This window comes from Engraulis encrasicolus, chromosome 9 (genome assembly GCF_034702125.1).
Source record: "Engraulis encrasicolus isolate BLACKSEA-1 chromosome 9, IST_EnEncr_1.0, whole genome shotgun sequence".
In the NCBI taxonomy this organism is placed as follows: domain Eukaryota; kingdom Metazoa; phylum Chordata; class Actinopteri; order Clupeiformes; family Engraulidae; genus Engraulis; species Engraulis encrasicolus.
In genome coordinates this window covers 54714956-54740590 of record NC_085865.1, presented here as the reverse complement: position 1 = coordinate 54740590, position 25635 = coordinate 54714956, and the positions used below count along the sequence as shown (strand labels likewise).

Sequence of the window (25635 nt, the reverse complement as noted above, 5' to 3'; positions counted from 1 at the left end):
ATTTTCTGTCGTTAGTGAAATCACCATGAGGTCACAAGCAGGCAAGTGAGCAAGGAAGGGCGGAAGTCCGCAGATTGGAATCCACACAGTCTAAAAAGACTCCAACTTCCATCGTCAAATTTGTGACACAGCACTCCACAGCACACAAGTGATCACTGCACACAACAAAATTGCATTTATGCCTCATCCGTACAAGGGGGCAGCCCTCAATGGGGCCCCAAGGGAGCAGTGCGGCGGGACAGCACCATGCTCAGGGTACCTCAGTCATGGAGGAGGATGGGGTGTTCGTGGTTTTGTTACAGAGAAGGTGTTCGGGTCATCTTGACCCGGACATAGGCCTGTAGAAAACTAATTTTAAAAAGGTAAAAAATTATAGCTCATAGGCCTGTTCACCCTCATGGTTCCTTCATCATTCACCTTCTGCCTTGTCTAGGCTATTCAGCATGTGATCACTAATTGTATCAGAGAGTTTAGAAAATATTTATGTATACAGTATATCACGAAAGTGAATACACCCCTCACAGTTTTTGCAGATTTGTGAGTATATCTTTTCACAGGAAAGCATTACAGAAATTTCACTTTGACTCAATGATTAGTGACCTTTTAACAACATATTGAACCGCTTAAATGTCTTGTTCACTCAGAAAAAAACAAAATACAGCCATTAATGTTTGAACATGTACTCACAAAAGTGAGTACACCCCAGATGAAAATCCGGAAGAGAAGGGGCTGTGTTGGCTCGAATCGTCTCGAAATGAAAAGGGATGAAAAGGGAGGTCATCAGTGTGCGTTTCAATCTTTTTTTGCATTGAACTTTTACATTTTGAGTCTGGATCTGGCTTAAATAGATTGGTGTGAGATTTGAATGCAATGCTATGGAGAATATCATGATCTGCTTCAGTAGTCACAGTGCATGTTGACATGAATGTTTCTTTTAGGTGTATTTCAGATTACCAATGTTGATAGCATCCATGCATCCCCAAACCATGTCAATCCCACTACCATGCTTGGCTTTTGATAGGATACACTTTTTTTTGTAAAACTCACTTGTTTACCACCACACATGCTTGACACCATCTAAAGCAAATTTGTTTATCTTGGTCTCTTCAGATCACACGACATGGTTCCAGTGATCCATATCCTTGGTCTGTTCATCTTTCTTGAGACCAAGATAAACAAATTTGCTTTAGATGGTGTCAAGCATGTGTGATGGTAAACAAGTGAGTTTTACCAGAAAAAGTGTATCCTCTCAATAGCCAAGCATGGTAGTGGGACTGACATGGTTTGGGGATGCATGAATGCTGTCAACATTGGCAATCTGAAATACACCTAAAACAAACATGCATGTCAACATGCACTGTTACTACTGAAGCAGATCATGATATTCTCCATAGGATTACATTCAAATCAAATGTACATGTACATATACATGTACATGAGTACATGTTCCAACATTAATGGCTGTATTTTGTTTTTTTCTGAGTGAACAATAAATTTAAGAGGTTAAATAAGTTGTTAAAAGGTCACTAATCATTGTGTCAAAGTGACATTTCTGTAATGCTTTCCTATGAAAAGATATACTCAAAAATCTGCAAAAACTGTGAGGGTGTATTCACTTTTGTGATATACTGTATACGCCAACCAAAGTGATATGGGTCAAAATTATTCCAAGGGACATTGTTTTGTGTTGTGAGTCTCTGGCAAGAGAAATCATTTCCTTAAACTCATTATCTGCTCATTAGGCCTATCATTTAAATACATCAACCAATATAATCTTCTTCATCTGATTTGGATGGACTGCCCCACTGTTCTAGAGTTATTCTGCACTCTGCAGTCTCTTTGGCATTACCTGGCTCGACGGAGGGGGTTGGTCTCTGTCTGTTTGTGTGTCCACCTGCAGTGTTTTTGGTCACCTGCGGGTAGCGCCAAACACTCATCATCATGTCTGTCTAGTGTTGGCCAGGGGGCTAGGTTGCTATCTCTAATTGCTCTTGTTTCTCTCTGTTATATCTGTATTCAGGTCACTTCACAATCTAGATATCTATGTAAATTAGAAAAATGTAGCTATTTTCTGTGCTTCATGTTTTCGCTTCATTATTATGTTTTGAAAAAGTCGTAGGCCTATTTTGTTGCTATGGTATGAAGAAAAGGATTAAGCTTACCTGTGATTTATCTGTGGCATCGGATTTGAATCCGTGTAATTTGTAGTCTTCACACTTTTGTAACGTTTTACACTTTTTGTGGGCTGTACTGTCCAAGTGGTGTGCATTGGCACAGCTCTTACCATTGTGATTCAGCAGGTAACGATTGGATTTGAATCGATTCAGTCAGATTCCATGATGTATTGCAATGCATTACACATTTTTCATTAGTCATGAAGCAATACAAGCAGACAGATACTGAACAACATTAAATGGCTGTGGTGTGTATAAGTCCTGCAGTGTTCAATGCTTCCAAGTGCTTTAATTTAATTTAAAGTTCATTTGCTCCGGAAATGCCCACAGAAGTAGATCTAACTGCAACTTGGAAAAATATGTTGCATCAATTATGGCATTTGTCGAATCGATTATTGAATTGTCCTGCCCCGCATTGCAATGCATTGCTGAATTGATTATTGTTGACACCACAACTGTAGACCAACCTATTTCTTTATATTCTTGCATTTCGCTCCATTTCATCGCTGAAAATGATTTGTTTGAGTATTTGTGAATGCTATTATTTTGAGTTTGGCTTGGATTTGTGGCAAATTGTGTGTGGATGATTCATTAGATGTGCGCACGGTGGCTGTAGGCTCTGAACGGACATGGCAACTCAAAATCACCCTCCACCCCGACTGCTCTGTAGATAAAGATATAGGCCGAGGCTACAGTAGAGACACTTGACTAAACGATGTGGTTGGTATGTAATTGTTTGGTTAATGGACAACTGTTGATTCCAACGGTGGGCATACGTAGAGTATTTTAATAATCTTGCAACCTTCTATGATTAAAAAAAGCATTGTCTGTAGGGTCCAAGTTTATTTATTCTACTAAACAATGGGCCTAGTTCTAGTCCACTGGAGTTCTCTGAACTCTCCCAGAGCCTGTTGCACACACAGTTTGTGCATCCCAATATGTGACCTTGCCTCCTCCACTTGCCTCCTCCACTTGCTTCTCGTCATGATGACATCACTGACAACAGCATTATATTTCAATATCTTGCAAAAGCTCAATTGTAAAGTCTTTTTCTCATTTGCAATTGGGATGGTGAATGAAAAACAGCCCCTCAAAAGTTGTTGTGGCGAGGCTGACAGCTGGGAAACTTTATAGTTTTCTCCACGGAGGAGGGGCCAGGAGGCGGGACGAGGAGACAAGCACAAGTCGAGGAGGCAAGGACACATATTGGGATGCACACAATGAGTGCACTGCGGAATGGCCAACTACCCTGGTGGCGACTCAGTGGTAGTGCTGTTCTCGCTAGCAGGCCTCATCTGACTGGGCAAAACACTCCTTCGTCACCACGTAGTCGTCTAGTCACTCAGCGGTACTGGAGACGTGGCTGTGTTTCCTCTGCCATATTGTTTAGTTTAGTTATTACAACTCTGAGTAGCTTTGACAGTTGGGAACAAAAAGGGAAACATTGCATGAACTAGCTTTTTGACAAACGTGGGAAAGACAAGGTGGTCTTGATAAGGGATTGTAGCTGGTTATATCACAAGAATCCTAAAATGGTAAGTCTGAATTTCTTGATGCTGCGAGCTAGCTTGTTGCTTCCTCAACTAGCCATCCAATCAATCTCTGACGGGAGATAACTTTCTAAAGATAATGGTACTGTAAAATGCAATGCGGGACAGGTCATTATAATTAATATCGCTGATTTGTATCAGTAATCTCAAATAACTTTCACAGAGGATGTGTGTGATGGTACTAGCCGTTTCTTGTAGTTTGCTAACGATAGAGCTATCATTCCATTGAGATAACAGTTTGAAAAGATACTGTCACTTATAGTGATAAACGTGATTTCTTTCTAAATGTATATAGTAATTATTGTACTCTGAAGGAGTTTACATACGTCGTTATGTATGGTTATTAGTCGCCATGCTGTACAAATTGTGAGTACTTTTCAGTAGTAAGTTTGATGCTAAAAGTATCATTAGCTGTCTGCTAAGTGATTCGAATCAAAGTTACTTTGTATGCAGTCAGTTAGCCTATTGACCAACTCGATAAGAACATTTATTTTTAAGTTTTGAATTGATGCTATTGCACAGCTTTTTCTCCCCTGAGCCTTGTATAGCGGGACGACTATTTTGTTTATCAAATATTGTAAATATTATTGGTGTGGTGTGGTGGTTAAAACAGAAATTGTAGGTCAGGGTGTTATTTTTCTTCTGCAGTGGGCAGCCTGTCCAGCCAACATTTAGGTAACCGTTAGGCCCTAACCTTAGGCATTTGGGGTTTATTACTATGCATGCATTTTTTGGCAGTGCAGTTGCCACATGTCTGTCAAGTGCTCTGTAATTTTTGTTGACAATTGATGTTTTCCTACCCTGCATTACCATACATCAAAACTGATCGAGACAGGCTTTGTGTTGATGTATGGATTGTGTTTAAAATTGGTGAAGACTTGTTCAAAGTATCTAATCGTATAATGGGAACAGTATGTTACACTTACCATTGAAAGTGCAGTACAGGGGGATCCCTGAACTAAAACAGTTTTCAGTCAAATCAGCAGTCAGTGACATCAGAAACTTGGTCTGTTTAGACACAAGCAATGGGGACAGCTTTGCATTGCTCATATAATCATTACAGTAAGATGACACCCAACTAATATGCTCATCCATATAGTTTTTTAGTTTCAGGGGGTAATCAATATGTGGGGGTGGGAAGAGGATGCTCGAGACCACCCATATAACTAAGGTGTCTTGCTCAAGGGCACTTCAGCCATGGATAGAGGTGTAGGGAGATGTAAGAGTGGAATTCGAACCTGCAACCCTCTGATCTTAAGACCTCCTCCCTAACCATTACGCCATGGTCACCCATAATTCTTAACCCACATTCCTCATACTAGTTACAGGGGATTTGAACCTGCTACGGCCCTTCAATCCCAAATAGATTATCACCCAAGTAGACTAATTGCAATCATATTGACTAATAGCAAAACTAGAGCTGGTCCCATCCTGGCCCCCTTTATGTAATCTGCTTGTAATTATGTCACAGAATAATGAAAGACAAGAAATAAAGACAGACTAGTTTTCTTCTATCAGAGCGATTCCCAACTTTTCCAAATTGGGCCCATTTGACATTTTCACAAATGCCTGGGGCTCACCTCTGATACAACTGAAATAAATTGTCAACAGCAACACACACACACACACACACACATTTTGATTTTTAAGAAAATTATTTCAAGGTCCCGACCCACAGTTTGAGAATCCCTGTTGTATCCTATCCACAGGTACTGTTAGCTGCCGCGGTGTGCACCAAGTCGGGCAAGCCCCTCCTGTCGCGGCAGTTTGTCGAGATGACGCGGACGCGCATCGAGTGCCTGCTGGCCGCCTTCCCCAAGCTGATGGGCACGGGCGGCAAGCAGCACACCTTCGTGGAGACGGAGAGCGTGCGCTACGTCTACCAGCCGCTGGACCGCCTCTACATGGTGCTGCTCACCACCAAGAACAGCAACATCCTGGAGGACCTGGAGACGCTCCGGCTCTTCTCACGCGTGGTACGTTAACTGTGGGGTACAGGGTTTGATTTGACACTGCGTACGGTCCATTATCCCATACTCCCATCCTCAACCTGTGCCTGTGGCCTCGTGCTTTGTTGACTTCTTCATACTTAATAGGCCTTCCGTTCATTCCTACTAGAAAGCTTAATAGAGAAACAGAAACCAAAACTAACTGAAACAAACGCTCTGCTATAACAACTCCATGCCTCTTCGTACCCTGTTCTTGCAAGGATTACTGCACGGGCTTAACGGGCCCACGGACCCAAGAGCCAAGGGGGTCCTGAAGCCCAGGCCTCTTTATTTCCATTCTCGTAATGCATTAAAATTGTACTTTTAACGACTATTTTCAAATTGTCTTGGGGTAGAAACCTCCAAAACCCCAACAGCAAGGAGTCTCTAAAACCCTCACCATTTTTTGGAAACTAGCAACACCCTATGGAGAAGGGCCTCTCTTGTTGTCTTGCCCAGGGGCCCATGGAATCATAATCCGCCCCTGTGTTTTGGAGGATAATCTTAGAGAATGTGCTCATTATGAGAATGTTGGGGTCTTTAGGTAAACCCATGTATGTTCTTTGAAGTAGTTCCCTGAGCTTTAACTCTGTTGACAGATTCCTGAATACTGCCGCAGCATGGACGAGGGGGAGATCTCTGATCACTGCTTCGAGCTGCTGTTCGCCTTCGATGAGGTTGTGGCCCTGGGCTACCGGGAGAATGTCAACCTCACGCAGATCCGCACTTTCACCGAGATGGACTCACACGAGGAGAGGGTCTTCCGGGCCGTCAGAGAGGTGAGCCTCTTTATCTATAGTTATTATATGGTGTGACGTCATCGGTCGAATGCTCCATTCATTTCAACGGGGCTCCCCAACGTTCGCACGTCTGTTATGTAAGGGTTAACGTTCGGCGAGAAGGTCGCTACCGTGGAATAGCAGCACGACAGAGAGAATCTTTAGACCCCGACGCGGAGCGGAGGGGTCTTGTTCTCTCTGAAGTGCTGCTATTCCACAAAGCGACTGACTCGCCGAAAGTTAACCCGCTTATTATATGGATATACTTAAATGATTCACACATGCGGGGACATTTCTTTAGACCTATTTAATGTTAAGATTGTTGCTGCGCAAAACAAAACAGTGCCGTTGTCGAACACCGCTAGGCAACAGCTAGGTAGACTAGCCAGGACAACAGGTGTTGTCTATTGCAGCAGCTGATTAGAACTAGAGTGACAAAAGACCGGACCCCCTGCGGAGTGATATGAAACATTCGCTTTAGCCACTGACTTGTACACAAGCCAGTGGCTTTAGCAGTGAACGTCTTGTTGCCATTGACAGCGGTAGCCAGGACAAGGGGTGCTGTCTATCACAGCAGCTGATTAGAGTCGAAAAGTCGCTTTAGCAGTGAAAAGTCTTGTTGCCATTGACAGCGGTCTGTTATAGACCAACCCGTCCGTTATCGAAAAATAACAGACGTCCGAACGTTGGGGAGCCCCGTTGAAATGAATGGAGCATTCGACAGATGACGTCACAACCATATAATAATTTTCGATAACGGACGGGTTGGTCTATAACAGACCGCTGTCAATGGCAACAAGACTTTTCACTGCTGAAGCGACTTTTCAACAAGACTCTAATCAGCTGCTGTGATAGACAACACCTGTTGTCCTGGCTACCTAGCTGTTGCCTAGCGGTGTTCCGCAACGGCAGTGTTTTGTTTTGAGCAGCAACAATCTTAACATTAAATAGGCCTAAAGAAATGTCCCCGCCATGTGTGAATCATTTAAGTATATCCATATAATAAGCGGGTTAACTTTCGGCGAGTCGGTCGCTTTGTGGAATAGCAGCACTTCAGAGAGAACAAGACCCCTCCGCTCCGCGTCAGGGTCTACAGATTCTCTCTGTCGTGCTGCTATTCCACGGTAGCGACCTTCTCGCCGAACGTTAACCCTTACTTATTTCATGCCACGCAATAATACTTTATAAACAGATTTGTTTTAAAATTAAAGTGTTTCTTTTTGTTGTGGGTGTGTTTTTGTCCCTTACTTCAGCACTTGTTGGGAGATTGTTGGGAAAGGCTCTCCTTGTGTTTGCCTGAGCATCAAACATTTATCCCAGTCATTGATAAAGTATTGTGTCAATACAGAGCATGGGATGCATTCAGGTCGATGATTTCATTTTGTCCATGCGGGGATCTGATCTGGCACTCTCTGTTGTCCCCTACAGACTCAGGAGCGCGAGGCGAAGGCGGAGATGGAGCGCAAGTCCAAGGAGCTGCAGCGGGCACGCCGTGACGCCGAGCGGAGCGGAAGGAAAGTTCCGACGTATGGGGGCTACGGAGGTGGAAGCATCAGTTCCGCGTCATCCGCCGCCATCATTAAAGACACTTACGAACCCGAGAAACCCAGAGTGGCACCTGCTCCTGCCAGGTAATTAAAGGAGCACTGTGTAATGGTTTTTAGCAGCTTCTTTCCAGAATTTATGATGCCCATTCACAAATATTAACTTTTTCATGGATACTTACCAGCACCGCCAAATTGTAAGTATTCATTATGACTGGGAAAATTGCACTTTTCATGCATGAAAAAGTGAATCTTCTCTATGTGCACTTTCCAGAAAAGATCAAATTTGGCAATAGGCAGCACAGTTTCAAAGAGCAGCATAGTTGCAATACCTACTCTGGCCACCATCCTACACAGTCCACTTTTCATTCATTCACTCATTCAAGGAATATGCCCTTGCCAGGTCTCTCAGATTATATTTGTTTGTTTGTTTGTTTGGCCATTACATTACATATGAGCAGGAGAGGCCTAGAGTGACCTTTCTCCTGCTAGGTTATGTCCATTCATTTGTTAATTCATTCATTTCTTTGTTCTGTCATCCATGCTAATAACTCATTTATTAATTCCACTCAATTCAAATACACTTTTATCCAAGATGGCTAAAATGACCATGAACAAGCTCCATCCATCCCTCCACCCATACATCCCTCCATCACGCCATCACTCTGTGCAATGCTTAAATAATTTCAAATCGGAGAACAATAATGTTTTGAGATGCTCGTGTGTGAGATGTGACAGTAATGTACTGAGGTGCTCTTGCCACAGGCCGAGTGGTCCGAACAAGGCGTTGAAGCTGGGCTCCAAGGGCAAGGAAGTGGACAACTTTGTGGACAAGCTGAAGTCCGAGGGGGAGACCGTTTCTGCTGTGACAGGAAGGAAGCAGTCAGACGCCAGCAAAGCCTTACCCCCACCCATCAACACTGAGAGGTAGTTCACACCCTTTCTGAATTTGAAAGACAACAGACAGAAAGACATATAGCTTAAAATGGTTAAACATTACAAATAGACAAATTGACATCCAGACAGATTCTGTCATCATTTACGAGTGAGAAATTGCGTAAAAAGCAACAGTGAACAGGCTTTCTGTAACAATAACCAAATTCAATTTAAATGCTCATTATGAAATACTTCAAAGTTCTGCAAACGGCAAACAAAGTTTTTCTGAAGCTTTGTAATACAGTATAATTATCCATAAACTCCAGTACTTAGGTCATTACACTGGTTCCCAGTTTAGACCTCTCCTGATTGTCTATGTCACTCAATGGACAAGGCCCTAAATATATTGCAGATATGCTAGAGCAGCATCCTAAAAGGTATCTTATGTCTACAGTCTGGCTGAGCCTGTGGAGGGTAAAATGTAGACAGGGTGAAATGGCATTTAGCCATTATTCTGTCAAATGCTGGAACCAGCTATCTGTTCAAATTGGAACTTCCCCAGTAGTATCATGTTTAACAGCTTTATTTTCATCTGCCTCTGTTACTAAAGTTAGTAATCTACTCCCAATAATACCCCCTATATTCTCTACATTCTATAATAGTTTTCTTCTATCTTCTCTTTCTTTCCTCTCGAGCATATTGAATGACAGTTATGCATAATAATATGCCATACCAATCTTATTGCTATATTTCAATTGCTATTGCCATGATTAAGTGGACTGACTCAGTGGTGAAACAAGTCAGTCATGGGCTCTGGTGCAAGTATCCACAATAGGCCCTCAGAGGTTGACACGATTTTAGGATCTTTCACATTTATTTCATGGACATCAAGGTTGACTTTCACTGAGGAACTATACCGTTTTGATAACTTACTATATAGTTCAAACAGGCCAAATCTTAAAATGACCAAATCAAAATGAAATTAAGTTCTCATTTTATTTCCATTTTGGGGATGGTGACGGGGCCCTGGAGGTCACAGGCCCCTGTGCGACCGCACCTGCTGAACCTCCTACAGTTTGGCCCATGGGACTGAGGCTCTCCTGTGATTTTCTGTGCAGTGTGCATCTGAAGGTGGAGGAGAAGATCACCATGTCCTGTGGTCGTGACGGAGGGCTGCAGAACTTGGAGGTCCTGGGCATCATCACCCTGCGAGTCAGCGATGACCAAAACAGCCGCATCCGCCTGCACATCGCCAACAACGACAAGAAAGGAGCTCAGCTACAGGTATGGAGCTAAGCTTAAAGTGTAACTTGCAGGTTAAACACCACTAAATGTCATTTTAAGAACGTCAATACACTAATTTGTATGTGAACTATGTCAAAATACAGAATTATTGCATAAATATTTTCAGAAAAAAATGTCAAAAATAACAGCCGCTTCTTTTAAACAAACATTTAGAACCTGACACCGATAGAGGGAGTCCCCCCGTTCTACAGTGACATTGTAGCACTGCAGAGAGTAGGCCTGAGATTCTAATAACACCTTTCTAGGCCTATAATTTCAATTAGTTAAAGGGACACTGTGTGAGATTTTTAGTTGTTTATTTCCAGAATTCATGCTGCCCATTCACTAATGTTACCTTTTTCATGAATACTTACCACCACCATCAAATTCTAAGTATTCATTATGACTGGACAAATTGCACTTTTCATACATGAAAAGGGGGATCTTCTCCATGGTCCGCCATTTTAAATGTCCAAAAATAGCCATTTTTAGCTGCAAAAATTACTGTACTTGGACCATACTAGAAAATATTTGTTTATTACTTAGTAAACTTTCATGTTAAGATCACATGTGTTAATAGGCAGCCCAGTTTCAATGATCAGCATAGTTGCAGTACCTTTTTTGACCATTTCCTGCACAGTGTCCCTTTAAACAACCTTGAACAGTGGCGATATCCACTAGATATTCCTTTGTGTGAACCGTTTTATCATTAAAAGATACATATGTTAAGGTGCTGGTGAACATTTTGTCCATGTCAATGCACCGCAGCAGCCCAGCCCAGAGGGTGTGCCAGACCATTTTTGGGTGGTACTTCATTATGCTATAAAATAACATTGGTAACCTAATAAAATGCAGTTCTGGTGTTGAGTGATCCTCTGTCATGGTTCTCCTCTCTTCCCTGTGTCAGACTCATCCCAACGTGGACAAGAAGCTCTTCTCCTCCGAGTCCCTGATCGGTCTGAAGAACTCTGAGAAGTCGTTCCCCCTCAACAACGACGTGGGGGTGCTGAAGTGGAGACTGCAGACCACTGACGAGTCCCTCATCCCACTAACGAGTACGCACCATGCTGTGTAGACCATCTTCTCTCCTGTCTGCCTCTACTGTACTTTACTGTAACGAGTATGCACCATGATATAGACCAGTGGTCTCCAATTATTTTCCCCAAAGGGCCAAATTATGTAGCTCAAATGAAGCTGATGTCCAAACAAATCACCAGACCGTAAGGCCACAAATAGCATACATACAGTGGTGCTCATATGTTTACATACCCCAGCAGAATATACGCTTTCTTGGCAATTTCTCACAAAATATGAAGGATTACACAAAACCCTTTTTTTCACTCATTGCTAGTGACTGGCTTAAGATATTTATTAGCAATATTCTGTGTTTACTCTTTCAAAAGCATGATCATAACCCAAACTACCCAAATTACCCTGTTCAAAAGTTTACATACCCTAGTTTCTGATGCTGAATATGGCCCTGTTTAACGTCAAGGACTGCTCTAAATTGTTTGTGGTAGTTGTGGATAAGGCTCTTAATGTTCTCAGATGACAAAACAGCACATTCTTCCTGGCAGAATGGTTGTTTCCTATAATATTTGTCGGTGTATTGCTGGAACCTCACATTTGAGGTTTCCCCTGAGTGGCTCAATGATGTTGAGATCTGGAGAGTGAGATGGTCACTCAAAAACATCATTTTATTCTTTCTGAAGCTAATGACGGGTTGATTTGGCTTTCTGTGTTGAAACATTGTCATGTTGGCATGTCCAAACAATGGACCATGTGCAGTTTCAAGGCTGATGTGTGTCAAGTTTCCTCCAGTATTTTTCACAGGGCAATGTATTCATCATTCTGCGAGTATGGACCAAAAGTATACTGCATTTGTAACTCAAATGTCCCCATGACATCAGTGGTCCATGACCATGTTTCACAGAAGGGATGGTGTAACTTTCATCAAAGGCTCAGTTGACTGTTCTCCAAATGGTACTGTTAATAGTGGCTGAACAAAGTTCCATATTGATCTCATTTTTCCAAATGACTTTGTCACAGGCATTCTGATGCTTCTCACTATGCTATTTGGTGTATCATATGCAAAATAACATGTTTGCATTTTTGTAGCAATGGCTTTCTCCTGGCAACCCCCAACGGCCGATTTTTCCTCAAGTGCCTCTTTCCTGTACAGTTTAAAACATTTTTTCATGTTGTCCTATATTTCACCTGAAGTTATTTTTTGGTTGTCCTATGCCTCCTGAACAATTTCCCTTGCAATGATCATTGCAATGCAATGATTCCCTTGCCCAATGACTTGATTCCAACCAAACCCCTCATATTGCATTTCTGAATTGACATTCCAACAGTGCCAACATGACAATATTTCGACACAGAAAGTCAAATCAACCCGTCATTAGCTTCAGAAAGAATAAAATGATGGTTTTTGAGCGACCATCTCACTCTCCTGATCTCAACATCATTGAGCCACTCAGGGGAAACCTCAAATGTGAGGTTCCAGCAAGACACCCAAAGATATTGTAGGAAACAACTATTCTGCCAGGAAGAATGTGCTGTTTTGTCATCTGAGAAAATTAAGAGCCTTATCCACAACTACCACAAACAATTTAGAGCGGTCCTTGATGTTAAACAGGGCCATATTCAGCATCAGAAACTAGGGTATGTAAACTTTTGAACAGGGTCATTTGGGTAGTTTGGGTTGTGATCATGCTTTTGAAAGAGTAAACACAGAATATTGCTAATAAATGTCTTAAACCAGTCACTAGCAATGAGTGAAAAAAAGGTTTTGTGTAATCCTTCATATTTTGCGAGAAATCCCAGAGAAAGCGTATATTCTGCTGGGGTATGTAAACATATGAGCACCACTGTATGTACTGTATGTTTTCATTTGTTCCAACCTTATGGTGGGCCAAATGTTTGCCATGCCCGGGTGGGATCTGGAGACCACCGCTGTAGACCATCTTTTTTTCCTCTCTGCCTGTACTGTACTTAGTGTAGACCTGTACTGTACTGTACTGTAACAAGTACTGTAGACTGGTCATGCAAACTCGTGTCATTGTTTTGAGATTTTTCTTACAGCTTTGTGCTTTTTTGCTAATCTGGGGCAGCCCACTGTGTAATGCTTACGGAGTTGGACTGTAGATCACAGGGTTGCAGGTCACAGGTGTAATCCCCACCTTAGCAATATTATGGCTGAAGTGCCCTTGAACAAGGCACCTATCCCCCCACTTCTCCAGGGACTGTTACCAGTACCCTGTAAGCAGTGCTTAATTTGTCAAGCGGGAGGTCCTGGAGCGCAGAGGATGGGTGGCTCCCCCCTGAGGGGGATCTGTTATGTATTTCCATGAGGATCCATCCAAGGTTCCGGAGCTCTCGTCTGAGGTTCCGGAGCTAGCTCCCCCTTGCTCCCCCTCAAATTAAGCACTGCCTGTAATATCTGTGAGTCGCTTTGGATTAAACCGTCAGCCAAGCGTAATGTAATGTAATGTCTATAAGAGCCTTTTTATAAAATGCTTCAGCGCCACAGCAAGTGTATGGGTTGAAGATCAATACATGGCATGGCTCAACTAACCAACTTCTGCTTTGTATTATAATTGTTTTTTGCAACATGGCATCGTACCAGAGCTATAAGATAAACATGCCACCTTGAACCGTCTACCGCGTTTGTGCATCATGGCTTTGCATGTGAAGTCTTGCTCCAAACATTACATTACCTTACACTTGCCTGACGTTTTTATCCAAAGCGAATTAAACTTATTTTAAGTACAAGATGTGGGGTTGGATACCTTGCTCAAGCCTTGGGCACCTCAGCCTTGGAGTGCTGTAGGGAGTGGAAATGTGGGATTTGAACCTACAACCCTCTGATTTAAAGCCCATCTCCTTACCCACTAGGCCACGGCTTTCTAATGTTGTGTCTTGTGTGCTGTAGTAAACTGCTGGCCGTCAGACAGCTCCACCGGGTGTGACGTCAACATTGAGTACGAGCTGCAGGACGACAGTCTGGAGCTGAAAGACGTGGTCATCACCATCCCCCTGCCGTAAGTCCACACCGTGCGTGCGTGCGTGCGTGCGTGCGTGCGTGCGTGCGTGCGTGCGTGTGTGTCCACTGGCTCTCAGGCATAACTTTAACTTGCTGCCTCTTGGCCAGGACTGACTGACTCAACAGGACCTTTCCTAGTAAACAAACAAAATGGTTCTTTACCTATGTGGAGTACAATTCATGTACTTGTCTTATTCATGCAGTTGTCAAGCTTTGTAAGTTTTGTAAGCACTGATGGTAGCAAAATGAGCATTGAATTTACCAGTACATGACATGATATGTAGCAGTTCCTTTTTTCTCAATCTAATCCATTTTTTAATTGCCCAATTGATCTTTTTCTGATTCCTTATTCTGATGGCTAATGGCTCAGGTCGGGGGTGGGAGCGCCCGTGATTGGCGACGTGGACGGCGACTATCGCCACGACAGCAGGCGGAACATTCTGGAGTGGTCTCTGCCGGTCATCGACAGCAGCAACCGGAGCGGCAGCATGGAGTTCAGTATCGCCGGCCAGGCCAACGACTTCTTTCCCGTCAACGTATCATTTGTCTCCACTAACAGCTTCTGCGATCTTCAGGCAAGTGCCCCCACCCCATTCCATTGCCACATGCAGACAAATCAATGCACTGTGATGATGATTCACAACACAAAGCAGTACACTGTGATAATAATGATTTTCAATTAAAGCAACCCTAGGTGGGTTTTTTCCCTCAAACTTGGAATATATGTTGTCAGAATCTTTTAGGTGGTGTGTACACTACCAACATGGTAAAATGCACGTCAGAATTTGCTGTAATGCCCTACGTGGCCTATGACTGTAAAAAGCTTGTTTTGATGAGCAGGCGTTCTCTGTAATTGAAAGAGGGGGGATCATTGACGATCTAAGGGAAACCGAAGACAAAAAACTATTTGGTGTTGCATTTAATCGGTTGACTCATATTTTCTTAAATATGTAAAGTATTAATCTTGTTTTCTCTTCCTTCAGGTTGTCAAGGTAACTCCTGTGGAAGGAGACTCCGCAGTGCGGTTCTCCACAGAAACCTCATTTGTGGTGGACAAGTATGAGATCTTATAATGAAGAAAAGATATGCAAACACCTCAAGTATCTTACCATGGGTTCTGCATCCAGCGATTGGACTTTGCTTTTTTTTTTTTAATACAAAACTATTTTTCAGCTTTTTTGATGTGTGTGTTTGTATATATGGTTTCCAAAAACAGAGAGAAAAGAATATACAATATAAAGTATTAAAGAAATTGTAATTAACCAAATGTGGAAGAAAGAAAGCACCATATTGCCAAGAATTCAACCTGATGGGTTGAGCAACACCCTTAGTGCACTTACAGACTGACTGACAGACTGACTGTGTCTCTTAAAGAGGCTTATTACTATGCGTCTTCAACATCATCTCTTGTCTTTCGTCAGCTCCTGTGGTATGCCAAGAACCTGGCTGAGTCGTAAGCCTGGTTAAGTTAACCTTGTAAATCATGTAATAGAAGAGCCCGGAGTCCTTATTTTCTGAACTAGATGACACTTCTGGACTATCTATTTGCAGATTTACCACGTCATGCAGGTTAACTTGGCCAGGTTTACCACTTGTTCTTGGAATACTCACTTGTTGTTGTTGTTCCATTTCGACTGGACCTGTTGTTTATGCAGCATTATTGGTGATGCTGCAACATCAGACCTTAGTTAAGTAGGCGTTGGGTAACACTGTACTTTAAGGGTGACATGTTAGCCACTAATGCATGCCTAATTACTTTTTGTATACTGTAAGTTAGACATGTGTTAAGGGTCTATACGGTTTATATCAGTAAAAAAGCCTTGTTGCCATGTGTCTAATCAGTTAGTTATGTAGGGTTGCATTAGTAGCTAATGTGTGAACCTTAAAATGTAGTGTTACCAAAAGTTGTTATTAGTGGTATTCTGAAACGATCAGCTGCCTGATTTAGGGTTGAAAGATACCCGTTAAGAGCACATCCTTTCCACTCTAAATTCATCTTTTTTATATAGTATAAGGAGTTCAGCTTATGTGCCAGTGATGGTATGTGTTATTTAATGTTTTGTCATGTTAACAAATTAAAATGCTTGGCTTTGCTTTTATTATACTCACTCTTATTGCTCAGTTTTTTTTATGTGAGGTGTCTTTCTTTTTATATATATAAATTTGTTTGGATAAAATGTGTCCACATCGTCCCTCTGTAGAGAGGGGGAGTAAGATGAGCACTGTTGTAACGAAGTCACAACGCCAAAGGGACACCTTGATTCATCTTGATTCAGCAGCAAAATCTCAGTTTCTGTGGTTCTTCATTTGTTTTTGTGAAAGACATCTGTATGAACGGCGTAGCCTCACAGTTGTGCTTTAATTAATGAGCATCATTCTTTTTCTACCTGCCCATCATGGACATTGATTTAGTATCATCTTTTTTTTGGAGCATTGACATTCCTCTGTACAAACAGATGTAATATAAACTCAAATAAAAGCAATTATCAAAGTAGTTTGTTAAAAGTTTGATGCCTTTTTTGTTTGTAAAATTTTTCTTTTTTTTTTTTGGGGGGGGGGGGGTGTGTCACCAATATTATTATTTGACTTAAATTTCCCTTTTATATATATTTCTCTATTTTGTCACGCCTGTGAAGCACCTTGGGGTCAACTATGTTGTTAAAATAAATTGCATTTTACTTTTTCCACTCCTTCAAGCACACGTATGACATACACTTCCCCATTCACACACTGGTGTCTATAACTTCCACTTTGCCACCAGGTTCAATTTGGGGTGAAGTATCCTGCTCAAGGATGCATCAACGTGGGTCAGGCAGAGCAGGACTTGAACTTCGAACCTTCTGGTTGCTGACCAGGCTCCTCTACCAACAGAGCCACCACTGCCCCATTGTAAGAAACCACATTGTGTTTAAAAGTGCTGTACAAATACAAATGGATTGGCTTTAATAACAGTTTCCAGTGGAGCCACTGGCCACTGGCCTTTTATCTCTTTAATCTGCTCCAGGTCATTGGAATCTGTATCCCACTTTTAATTTGAAATGCACACTATGATAGAGGGTGCATCCCAATATGTGACCTTGCCTCCTCCACTTGCCTCCTCCACTTGCTTCTCGTCATGATGACATCACTGACAACAGCATTATATTTCAATATCTTGCAAAAGCTCAATTGTAAAGTGTTTTTCTCATTTGCAATTGGGATGGTGAATGAAAAACAGTCCCTCAAAAGTTGTTGTGGCGAGGCTGACAGCTGGGAAACTTTATCGTTTTCTCCACGGAGGAGGGGCCAGGAGGAGGGACGAGGAGACAAGCACAAGTGGAGGAGGCAAGGACACATATTGGGATGCACCCAGAGTTTCATGGCAGGCAGGGAATACCGTTTCCTGTCTGGGAAAATGACTGTAGCAACAGAAAAAATGGGTGGATTTCAAAAATGTCACTATTCCCTTCAGTTCTCCATTGAGATATAGTCCCTAAAAGGCTGCATAATTTTGCACAAATTTACAAGGCTTATTTGCCAAACTCAAGCTTCAGCATTTCCAGATGTTACCCAGACATGTGATGGCCTGATGGCCTCCAGGCATTGGAAGTGAAATCCTAGTAACTACCACAAGACAAAACCATATTGCAGAGTTCCAGACATTATGTATTGTTTTATTCAAGTTATGGTCTAGCCTAGTGTTTCTCAACGGGGGCGGTACAGCCCCCCAGGGGGTGTTGGAGAGCTCTGGGGGCGGGGGGGGAATACAGCTGAGAGGGGGCAGTGCTTAGTTGCCATTGGGGGGCATATCATTTTGTAATTCTAAGCGTTGTCAGTCAAGGAGGGTTGTCGGTCTCATGATGATGTCAGGGGGGCATTGGGAGGCTTGTGATGAAGCCAAGGGTGAAGAAATGCCCCCTTGGCTTCATCACAAGCCTCCCAACGCCCCCTTGGCCTCATCACAAAAAGGTTGAGAACTGGTCTAGCCTCTGAGATCGGGGGATCTACAAAAGTAAATGGTGCCATTTGTAAAGCAAGGTTTTTTTAAGCTTGTGTGCAGACCACTCTCACACACTATACAGCTGTCTGGCACCTGGATTACTGCTTTTGTGGATGTGCGCACCCTAACTTTCAATGGCCTCTGAGATCTACATCTAAAAGGTATAGGCTACTATAAATTAAAAGTGTAACAGGAATAGAATAGTCCTGAAGCATCCTCTGCAGGGTTGGCCAATTGGGCGTTCCAACTGATTCACCTGACAATACACAGACACAGCTACCGACCATCAAAGAACAAGGTCATGGGTACTTGCAGAGGTATTCGACCTATACAATATGATTGGCATGAAAGTAAAGACCTGCTTTCATATAGAGACACTTATCAAACACTAAGCCCCATATGGCATCAGACAGAGGTTTCAAATAAACATTTGTTTTGCTCAGTCTTTGAGGTTGGAAAATAAAGACAGAAGGAGGGGAAATTGCTAGCATTCTGGAGCCATATGAGGAATGTCCTTTAGCGTGACTGGACAAACACCACAACAGACCTGCAGTCACCAGAGTCGCACAAAAAGACGCTTTTAAAATGGACTTTCTTTGGCATTGCTGTGTTACTTTTTCCATGGCGCAACAGAACAACACATTTTTTGTCAGAGGTGGGATTAACTTTTGAGTGCAGCAAAACAAATTTAAGTACAACATTCTCTCAACAAATATCGCGCAGCATCAATGATGGGAAATGATGAGAAAACTTTGTGAGGAAGAGCTAGTAAAGTACACAAAGCTAGAAGAGCTAGTAAAATAACTCATGAAAGGAACTTGTGTTCATTTTTACAGTTAAATGTGAAATGTTGAGGTCATCAAGAATAGCCCACCCTTAACAGATTTGCCCTTAAAAATTCCCCGGATTGTGGCCTTCGCCAGACCCATTGTTTGCCCACAATTTTCCCCTTAGGAAACACTTGCACTAGGCATAGCATTCAGTTTTACAGTAAGAGTACCTAGACATATTGTCATAAGAAATGGAGAACCACAATCACCAGAGCTAGACAGACCTCTCTTCTCCTCTCCTCTCCTCTCCTCTCCTCTCCTCTCCTCTCCTCTCCTGTCCACTCCTCCTCTCCTCTCTCCTCCTCTCCTCTCCTCTCCTCTCCTCTCCTCTCCTCTCCTCTCCTCTTCTCTTCTCTTCTCTTCACATGCCATGGTGTGTGGAGGAGAGAGGAGGGAGAGGGGGCAGAGGAGAGAGGAGACGGGGGAGAGGAGAGGCTGTGCCACACTAGACCATTGGTTGACTGCTGACCCAAAGGCACTCAGTTCACTCCAGTACTCCGGTGACAGACACTGGCACACAGCTGTATGGAAGTGATGCTGCAGACGTCTGGCTCCTGTCGCTCCATGCCTTGCTGAAAAGGTAATACATCTATACATCCATTTGACTTAAATGAACTGTAACTAATGAAATGAACAATAACTCATGTTTGGCATGATGGCTTGATATTATCCTTGTGTACAAGTGCTTGGCTTGCAGTAACAATGGAGAAAGAAGCACACACAAATCCAACTGCTGAACTAGAATTGTATGTAACCTAATGTTTTTTTTTCTAATATTTGTATTCAATATTGATTTGAAAAGTGGGAGCAAGCCGACTATCTGGGGAAAATACATTGCAGTGTCAGCTCACACTTTTCACCTCTTTAGTCGGTAAAACTATTAACAAATGTCTTTTTGGACAGATGTATTCAGTGAATTATGGTTGATGTGGTGCCTGTGGCTTTATATCTCAGCTCATACCACTTAAAAATGTTCTGAAATATTTTGGAATATTACAGTGAATGAATCATCCAGAGCTGTCAAATTATGCAACTCTTATTGAATTTTGCTCTGAGATCCAGTAGGGGGCAGAATTGCTCTGCTTAAAGCCAAAGGCTTCAATGTTGGCCACTTATCGGTCTGCAAAGTTTGTCTAAACATGGCTCTGCTCTGTGTCTCTGAATTCCTCAGATAAATTAAGTGAGTGTTTGTATAGTGCTAAATTAGCTACATGGTCATTTGAATATCATCAGTGATAGAACATAGATAACAGACAGGACAGGAGTGGTTTCCTGTTTTGTAACGACTTTAATTTGTTGGTGTGTAAACATTAGCACAAGAGAGGAGTGGTGTCCAGGGGGCAGGCCCTTTGCTGATACTAGTGGACCGTGTAAGCTGCTGAAATGCCAGCTATCAGTGGTTCCCAAACTGGGGGTCGGGACCCTTAAGGGGGTCGCAGAGGTACTGGAGGGGGGTTGTGGACAAAAGGGACAATTAACTGCTAACATAATTCCATAATGTGGTTAGTAACAGTATTCACATCTAGGCTACTGCATTTGCTGTCCTGTGAATTGTGGCAATATGAATATCGAATGTAGCAATATTAATGGACACAAAATTCTCAAGTATATGGAAAGTGATTGTGGATATTCTTAAAGGGGGTCCCTGCTTAAAATGTTTGGAAACCTTTGGACTTCTAGGAATAGTCTTAAAACAAACTTCCTCCACAGACCTTATCATAGGAATAGAAGTAGTCAATTACTAGCCCACACTTATGAAAATAAAATTAACTTTTAATCACAGTCTGGGTTTAAAAATACCTGTGGTGTATAATTAAAACCCTCCTGCTGCCCTGTATTGCTATTGAGAGCTACAACACACCTGCACTTAACAGTAAATAAATGGCAAAATGGTATTACGTAGGAACGTGAATATAACAAAAAATGACATTTTTTTCCCTCAGAGTAAAATATAATATACATACACTATTGGTACATTGTTTAGTTTACTTCCAAAAAGGACACGCAGAGGAAGTGGTTGCAGGGAAAGTTAAACATAGCTCGTTTTCACAACAGCCACCCAATATAATGACCCGTGCATACTCATTAACACCTTCTGGTCTGACCACCTCGTCATTACGGAAACCATAAGGACCTTTAAAACTTTTTTTTACTACTGGTTGCACGTGTGTGCTTGCTTGCCTGTTTGTGTGTGTGAACGTGTGTGTATACATGTGAGCGTGCGATAATATGATTGTGCATGTGTATACTTGCCATGTGTGCATGCACATAGAATGGCCCTATGTGCATGTGTGTGAGTCTGTGTGTACAGCCTGCGTGTCTGTGCCTGTGTGAATGAGAGAGAGTGTGCGCACGGCACCATACGGTATGTGTGCCAGAGTGGTTTGGGAGTTGAACAGTATTTCAATTATTCAGTTGGCATACCAGAGGCCCCAAACCTTGCACCACACTACACCAAGTAACACAGCACACTACACACTACACTGCAGCCAGTGTTGAGGACTCAGCCACGCTCCCCACTTCCTCCCCTCCAGGGCCAGACTAAGATGGCCTGGGGCCCATAGACTACAGATTGCTGTGGGCCCCAGGCCAGCTGTGACAAATTCACGTATAGTGTCATAATTACGAGCTAGGAATTAAGAATAGCATGTCTACCAACTGTGCTCAACACGACAGATTATTTTTTTCAATATTGTATCTTGTCATAATAAATGTTTCACTTTTGGCAAATCAGGGCCCCCCTGGCAGGTGGGGGCCCCTGGGCTGCAGCCATATCTACCCTTTGCATTAATCCGGGCCTGCTCCCCTCCCACGGTGGGGGAGGCCGGTGTCCTGTTCCGTCAAGATGGGCTGCTTCACCGAGATGACCTATAGGCTGTTGTCTTCCGTCATTACTTATTTCTTAAGCAGTGAAAGCCCATATGTGACACAGCACTCACAACAAAATTGCATTTATGCCTCACCTGTGCAAGGGGGCAGCCCCCAAAGGGCGCCCCAAGGGAGCAGTGCGGCGGGACGGTACCATGCTCAGGGTACCTCAGTCATGGAGGAGGACGGGGGAGAGCACTGGTTAGTTACTCCCCCCACTAACCTGGAGGGTCAGGAGTCAAACCAGCGACCTTTGGAACAAATCTGGAGCAAGTTTGGAAGTCTGGCGCCCTAACCACTAACCCATCACAGCCCTGAACCAAACCCTACTGCTACTCGAAGGCCTGGTAGCTCAGTTTGACAGCTAGCTCATATCAACACAGCATCAGAGTGTGTGGACTAACACACTGCCCACAGTGTTGAGTCCTGAGTCGTGCTCCTCCACTTCCTCTCCTCCCACAGTGGGTGAGGCCGCTTGGGTAAGGCGCTGTGTGTGTGTGGACCAGGGTCACTGACAAGTTTGACTGGGCCCAGGACACAATCCTCTTAAAGGGCCCACCTCTCTCAATACAATGTAATGGAGGACCCCGTTATAGCCCCCCTCTTTCTCTACGGGCCCTGGACAACTGACTCATTTGTTCCCCCCTCCTCACCCCCTGTCGGCTTCCTTGGTGTGGAATCCTGTGGAGGCCTGAACTGTGGAGAGCTGAGTAGAGCCAGGGCACGGCGACACCAGTGGAGCTGCTAATTAAACTTTAATGTGCGGTTTACGGCCCCCGAGAAACATGAGCCCGTATGTGCAGACTTTAAAGGCTCAGTTATGCTTCCTACTTGTGCCACAGAGTGAGCTTGACGCAGCCATGATGCAGTTAATTCTTGTTTATGCCCTGTTTTGAAGCACGGTCTGCGCGATGTCATTCCACGCTGAAACTGCCTTCAATACAAAGAGTAAACTAGACGTGTCGGTTGTTTTTTAGCATCACAGACTCGACGAGAATGAAAATGAAACATTAAATCTTTATATCACGTGCATGTTTGATCGCACTGGCAGCCACAGTAGTAGTTTGGAACAAAGAAGTGGCTCATTTGTCGAGGACGAAGCGGAATGTTTCCTCGACCTCGGAACCACTGTTCAACTGTCCAAATAACTTCAGCGTCGTAACTTGCACGCGCATGTGTTGTCTTCGGTTCGTGTAAATAAATCAAACAACAAAGCACGGGCAACTTATTTAATGAAGAGCTCACAGTCCGTAGACCGACGAAGGTTAGAACAAGGAAGTAGCGCTTGTTCTCGACTCGAGGACAGAGCAGGCTGGTCGAGAGGACCAATCAGAGACCTATTTTCGCCCTTTCACGCCGTCGCTCCCTGCGTCGAGACACAATTTTGGGGAGGTGCCCCAGAGTACCTGCGTGATGGGGGGGGCTTCACTACGTTAACTGCGCGGCTCACTGCATCATGATGCAGTGACGCTGATCTCGAGGCATAAACCACCCTTTAATGACAGAGCAGTCAGTGCATTCCTCCTACGCCGTGCTTTGCTGTATGGTGCTGTATTTGCTCTGCTCAGGGCCACTGACAGCCTTGCCCAGGCCCAGGACAAAATCATCTGAAAGGGCCCCCGCCCCCCTTCTCAGTACATAATGGGGAGCATATTTTGGGGCCCCTCTCTCCTTGGGTCCAGGACAATTGACCCATTTGCCCCCTAACTCTGTCAGCGGAACTGACTGTGCTGTTCAGTTCAGTTCTGTTCGCGCTTGGGCCCCTGTGGTTGGCTTGACTGTCACATCAAAACACGTATCCGTATCAACAACAATGCGATACCCAGCCTTCCCTGGCGACATGGACTTTAGTTTTTTTCTATCTCTTTTCTTTTTTTTGTCTTGGTTCGCTTCGCTTTCACACTGAGCTGGCTGGTAATGGGCTATTGCTGCACAACTGTCATAATTTATATACACCCATTGCTGTGGTATTGCAGCTGTTGATCTGACTTATCTATTGTCAAGGGAGAGAGAGGAAGAGAAGGAGAGCGATAGAGATAGAGAGGGAGAGAGAGAGAACAAGAGAAAGAGAGCGAGGGCGTACAATTTTCAATTGTCAGCCATGTTCTCAGCTGTTTCTGATGGGAAAAGAGGCATGCAGTGTGTGCTCCCTGTATTCTGAGCCTCCGTTGTAAAATGGACACAGATGTTTGACGTTAGATACTAGAAGAGAAACAAGTGTAGACAATATGGGCAGAAAATGCAAGCAAATGTCTTATTGTTCTTAGTACATTTGCAACATTACTGACTTGACTGTATAATGCAACGTTAGTGACTTTATCTGCCGCCATCTGTATACTGGCACCGCGTTTGGAAAGTAGTGGCATGTTTTTTTTCCGTCCTTGCTAAAGACCTGTTCTTTTGGAGGGAAATCTAGCTTTGGGTCTTACTACAGTTTTGAGTCTGACTGAAGGAGTGTTACTGAACCGTTGGCCATTATATGCCAATTTTGACCTGGCTGCAGGAAGCGTAGTCAGGTGGCAGCCATCCAAAATGTGCTTTTTTGGTGGTCAAATAGTCGACTGGAAACAGAAGTCACTGTTTCTGTAAAAATCTATTTTGGGATCATTTATTTGGGGGGAGAGGGGTGGAGGTGAGGTGGGGTGGGGTCGTTGTGGCTTGGGTTGGGGGGAGGAGGGTGTTCACTTGTATCCTGTGTCTTCGAGTGCTTGCTCAAACTCCCCGATCACCTAAAGAGTTTTGCCCAGGCCAACTGCACCGGTCCACACGTACGGGTCCACATGGAACAAGTGAGGACTTCTTGAGGCAAAATAATGAGCGCTTTGTGTCCAGTTAGGAGGGGTCTCTCCACTCCAGCACAGGAAAACTGGGAGGGTGTGTGAGAGAGAGAGAGAGAGAGAGAGAGAGAGAGAGAGAGAGAGAGAGAGAGAGAGAGAGAGAGAGAGAGAGATGGGGGGGGAGGAAGTAGAGAGAGAGAGAGAGAGAGAGAGAGAGAGAGAGAGAGAGAGAGAGAGAGAGAGAGAGAGAGAGAGAGAGAGAGAGAGAGAGAGAGAGAGAGAGAGAGAGAGAGAGAGAGAGAGAGAGAGAGATGTGGGAGAAAGTGAGAGCCAGAGCCAGGGGCTGGAGAGTGTCACAGGGCTCGATGTACTGTGCAGTTGGCCTGCAGGAGTTTAGTATAGTCCACGTCACACCATCGCCACGCCGTGTTCTCCTCCGCATGCAGTGTGGCGGCTGGCTGGCCGTGATGCCTCTGTCAACATGACAGCACCTCCTCCCTCCCACCACTGGCCACAGGAACAGCAACAGCAGCAGACACACCGTGACAGCTCTGCTCTTCACTTGACTTGACAGTCTTTTTATTCCAGGACTCCTGCCTCTGTTCAGAGTGGACATTTCAATGGACTTTTAAGGGACCCGTTTTTTTTTCTTTTTTTTTCAAAAGGGACACTTTTTAAGGGATAATTTTCTCCATTCAAGGGACACTTTTTTGGGACACTTTTCTTAAAAGACGTTTTTTTGCCGTTTGCAATTTGTTTATTTTCTGTGCCAAGTGAAATCAGTAAGAGGTAAGAAACCATTTCAAAACTCAGTGCGAACAAGGTTCGGAATTAAAGAGTTGGAGAGAGCTGAAGGATATTTAAGCACAATCAGAACTGGAATAAGTCAACTGATTATCATATCTAATTCTTGTAATTGAATCAAAGTTATATATTTG

At 43.5% G+C, this 25635-nt stretch overlaps 2 protein-coding genes across 2 annotated transcripts in view; both read left to right on the top strand.

Annotated features, from left to right (window-relative positions):
* The first annotated feature begins 3473 nt into the window (after positions 1 to 3473).
* arcn1b (archain 1b) lies at positions 3474 to 16737 on the top strand. Its single transcript, XM_063207437.1, has 10 exons — positions 3474 to 3709; positions 5434 to 5700; positions 6312 to 6491; positions 7920 to 8122; positions 8801 to 8962; positions 10030 to 10195; positions 11103 to 11250; positions 14133 to 14241; positions 14614 to 14818; positions 15227 to 16737. Exons 1-10 carry the CDS (start codon positions 3707 to 3709, stop codon positions 15314 to 15316), a joined length of 1533 nt encoding a protein of 510 aa, XP_063063507.1. The 5' UTR covers positions 3474 to 3706; the 3' UTR covers positions 15317 to 16737.
* Positions 16738 to 25020: 8283 nt separating this feature from the next.
* Positions 25021 to 25635, top strand: part of phldb1b (pleckstrin homology-like domain, family B, member 1b) — a 137535-nt gene continuing 136920 nt past the window's right edge. The window contains exon 1 of the mRNA XM_063207434.1: positions 25021 to 25486. The gene's annotated coding sequence lies outside the window, so the exon portion shown is untranslated. The remainder of the gene's footprint in view (positions 25487 to 25635) is intronic.

Bases quoted from the DNA above. Each gene is read 5' to 3' on its own strand.
- arcn1b (XM_063207437.1), top strand. The intron at 8,963-10,029 runs GTAGTTCACACC...TTTTCTGTGCAG, and splicing joins CCACCCATCAACACTGAGAG to TGTGCATCTGAAGGTGGAGG. The intron at 14,242-14,613 runs GTAAGTCCACAC...CTAATGGCTCAG, and splicing joins GTCATCACCATCCCCCTGCC to GTCGGGGGTGGGAGCGCCCG.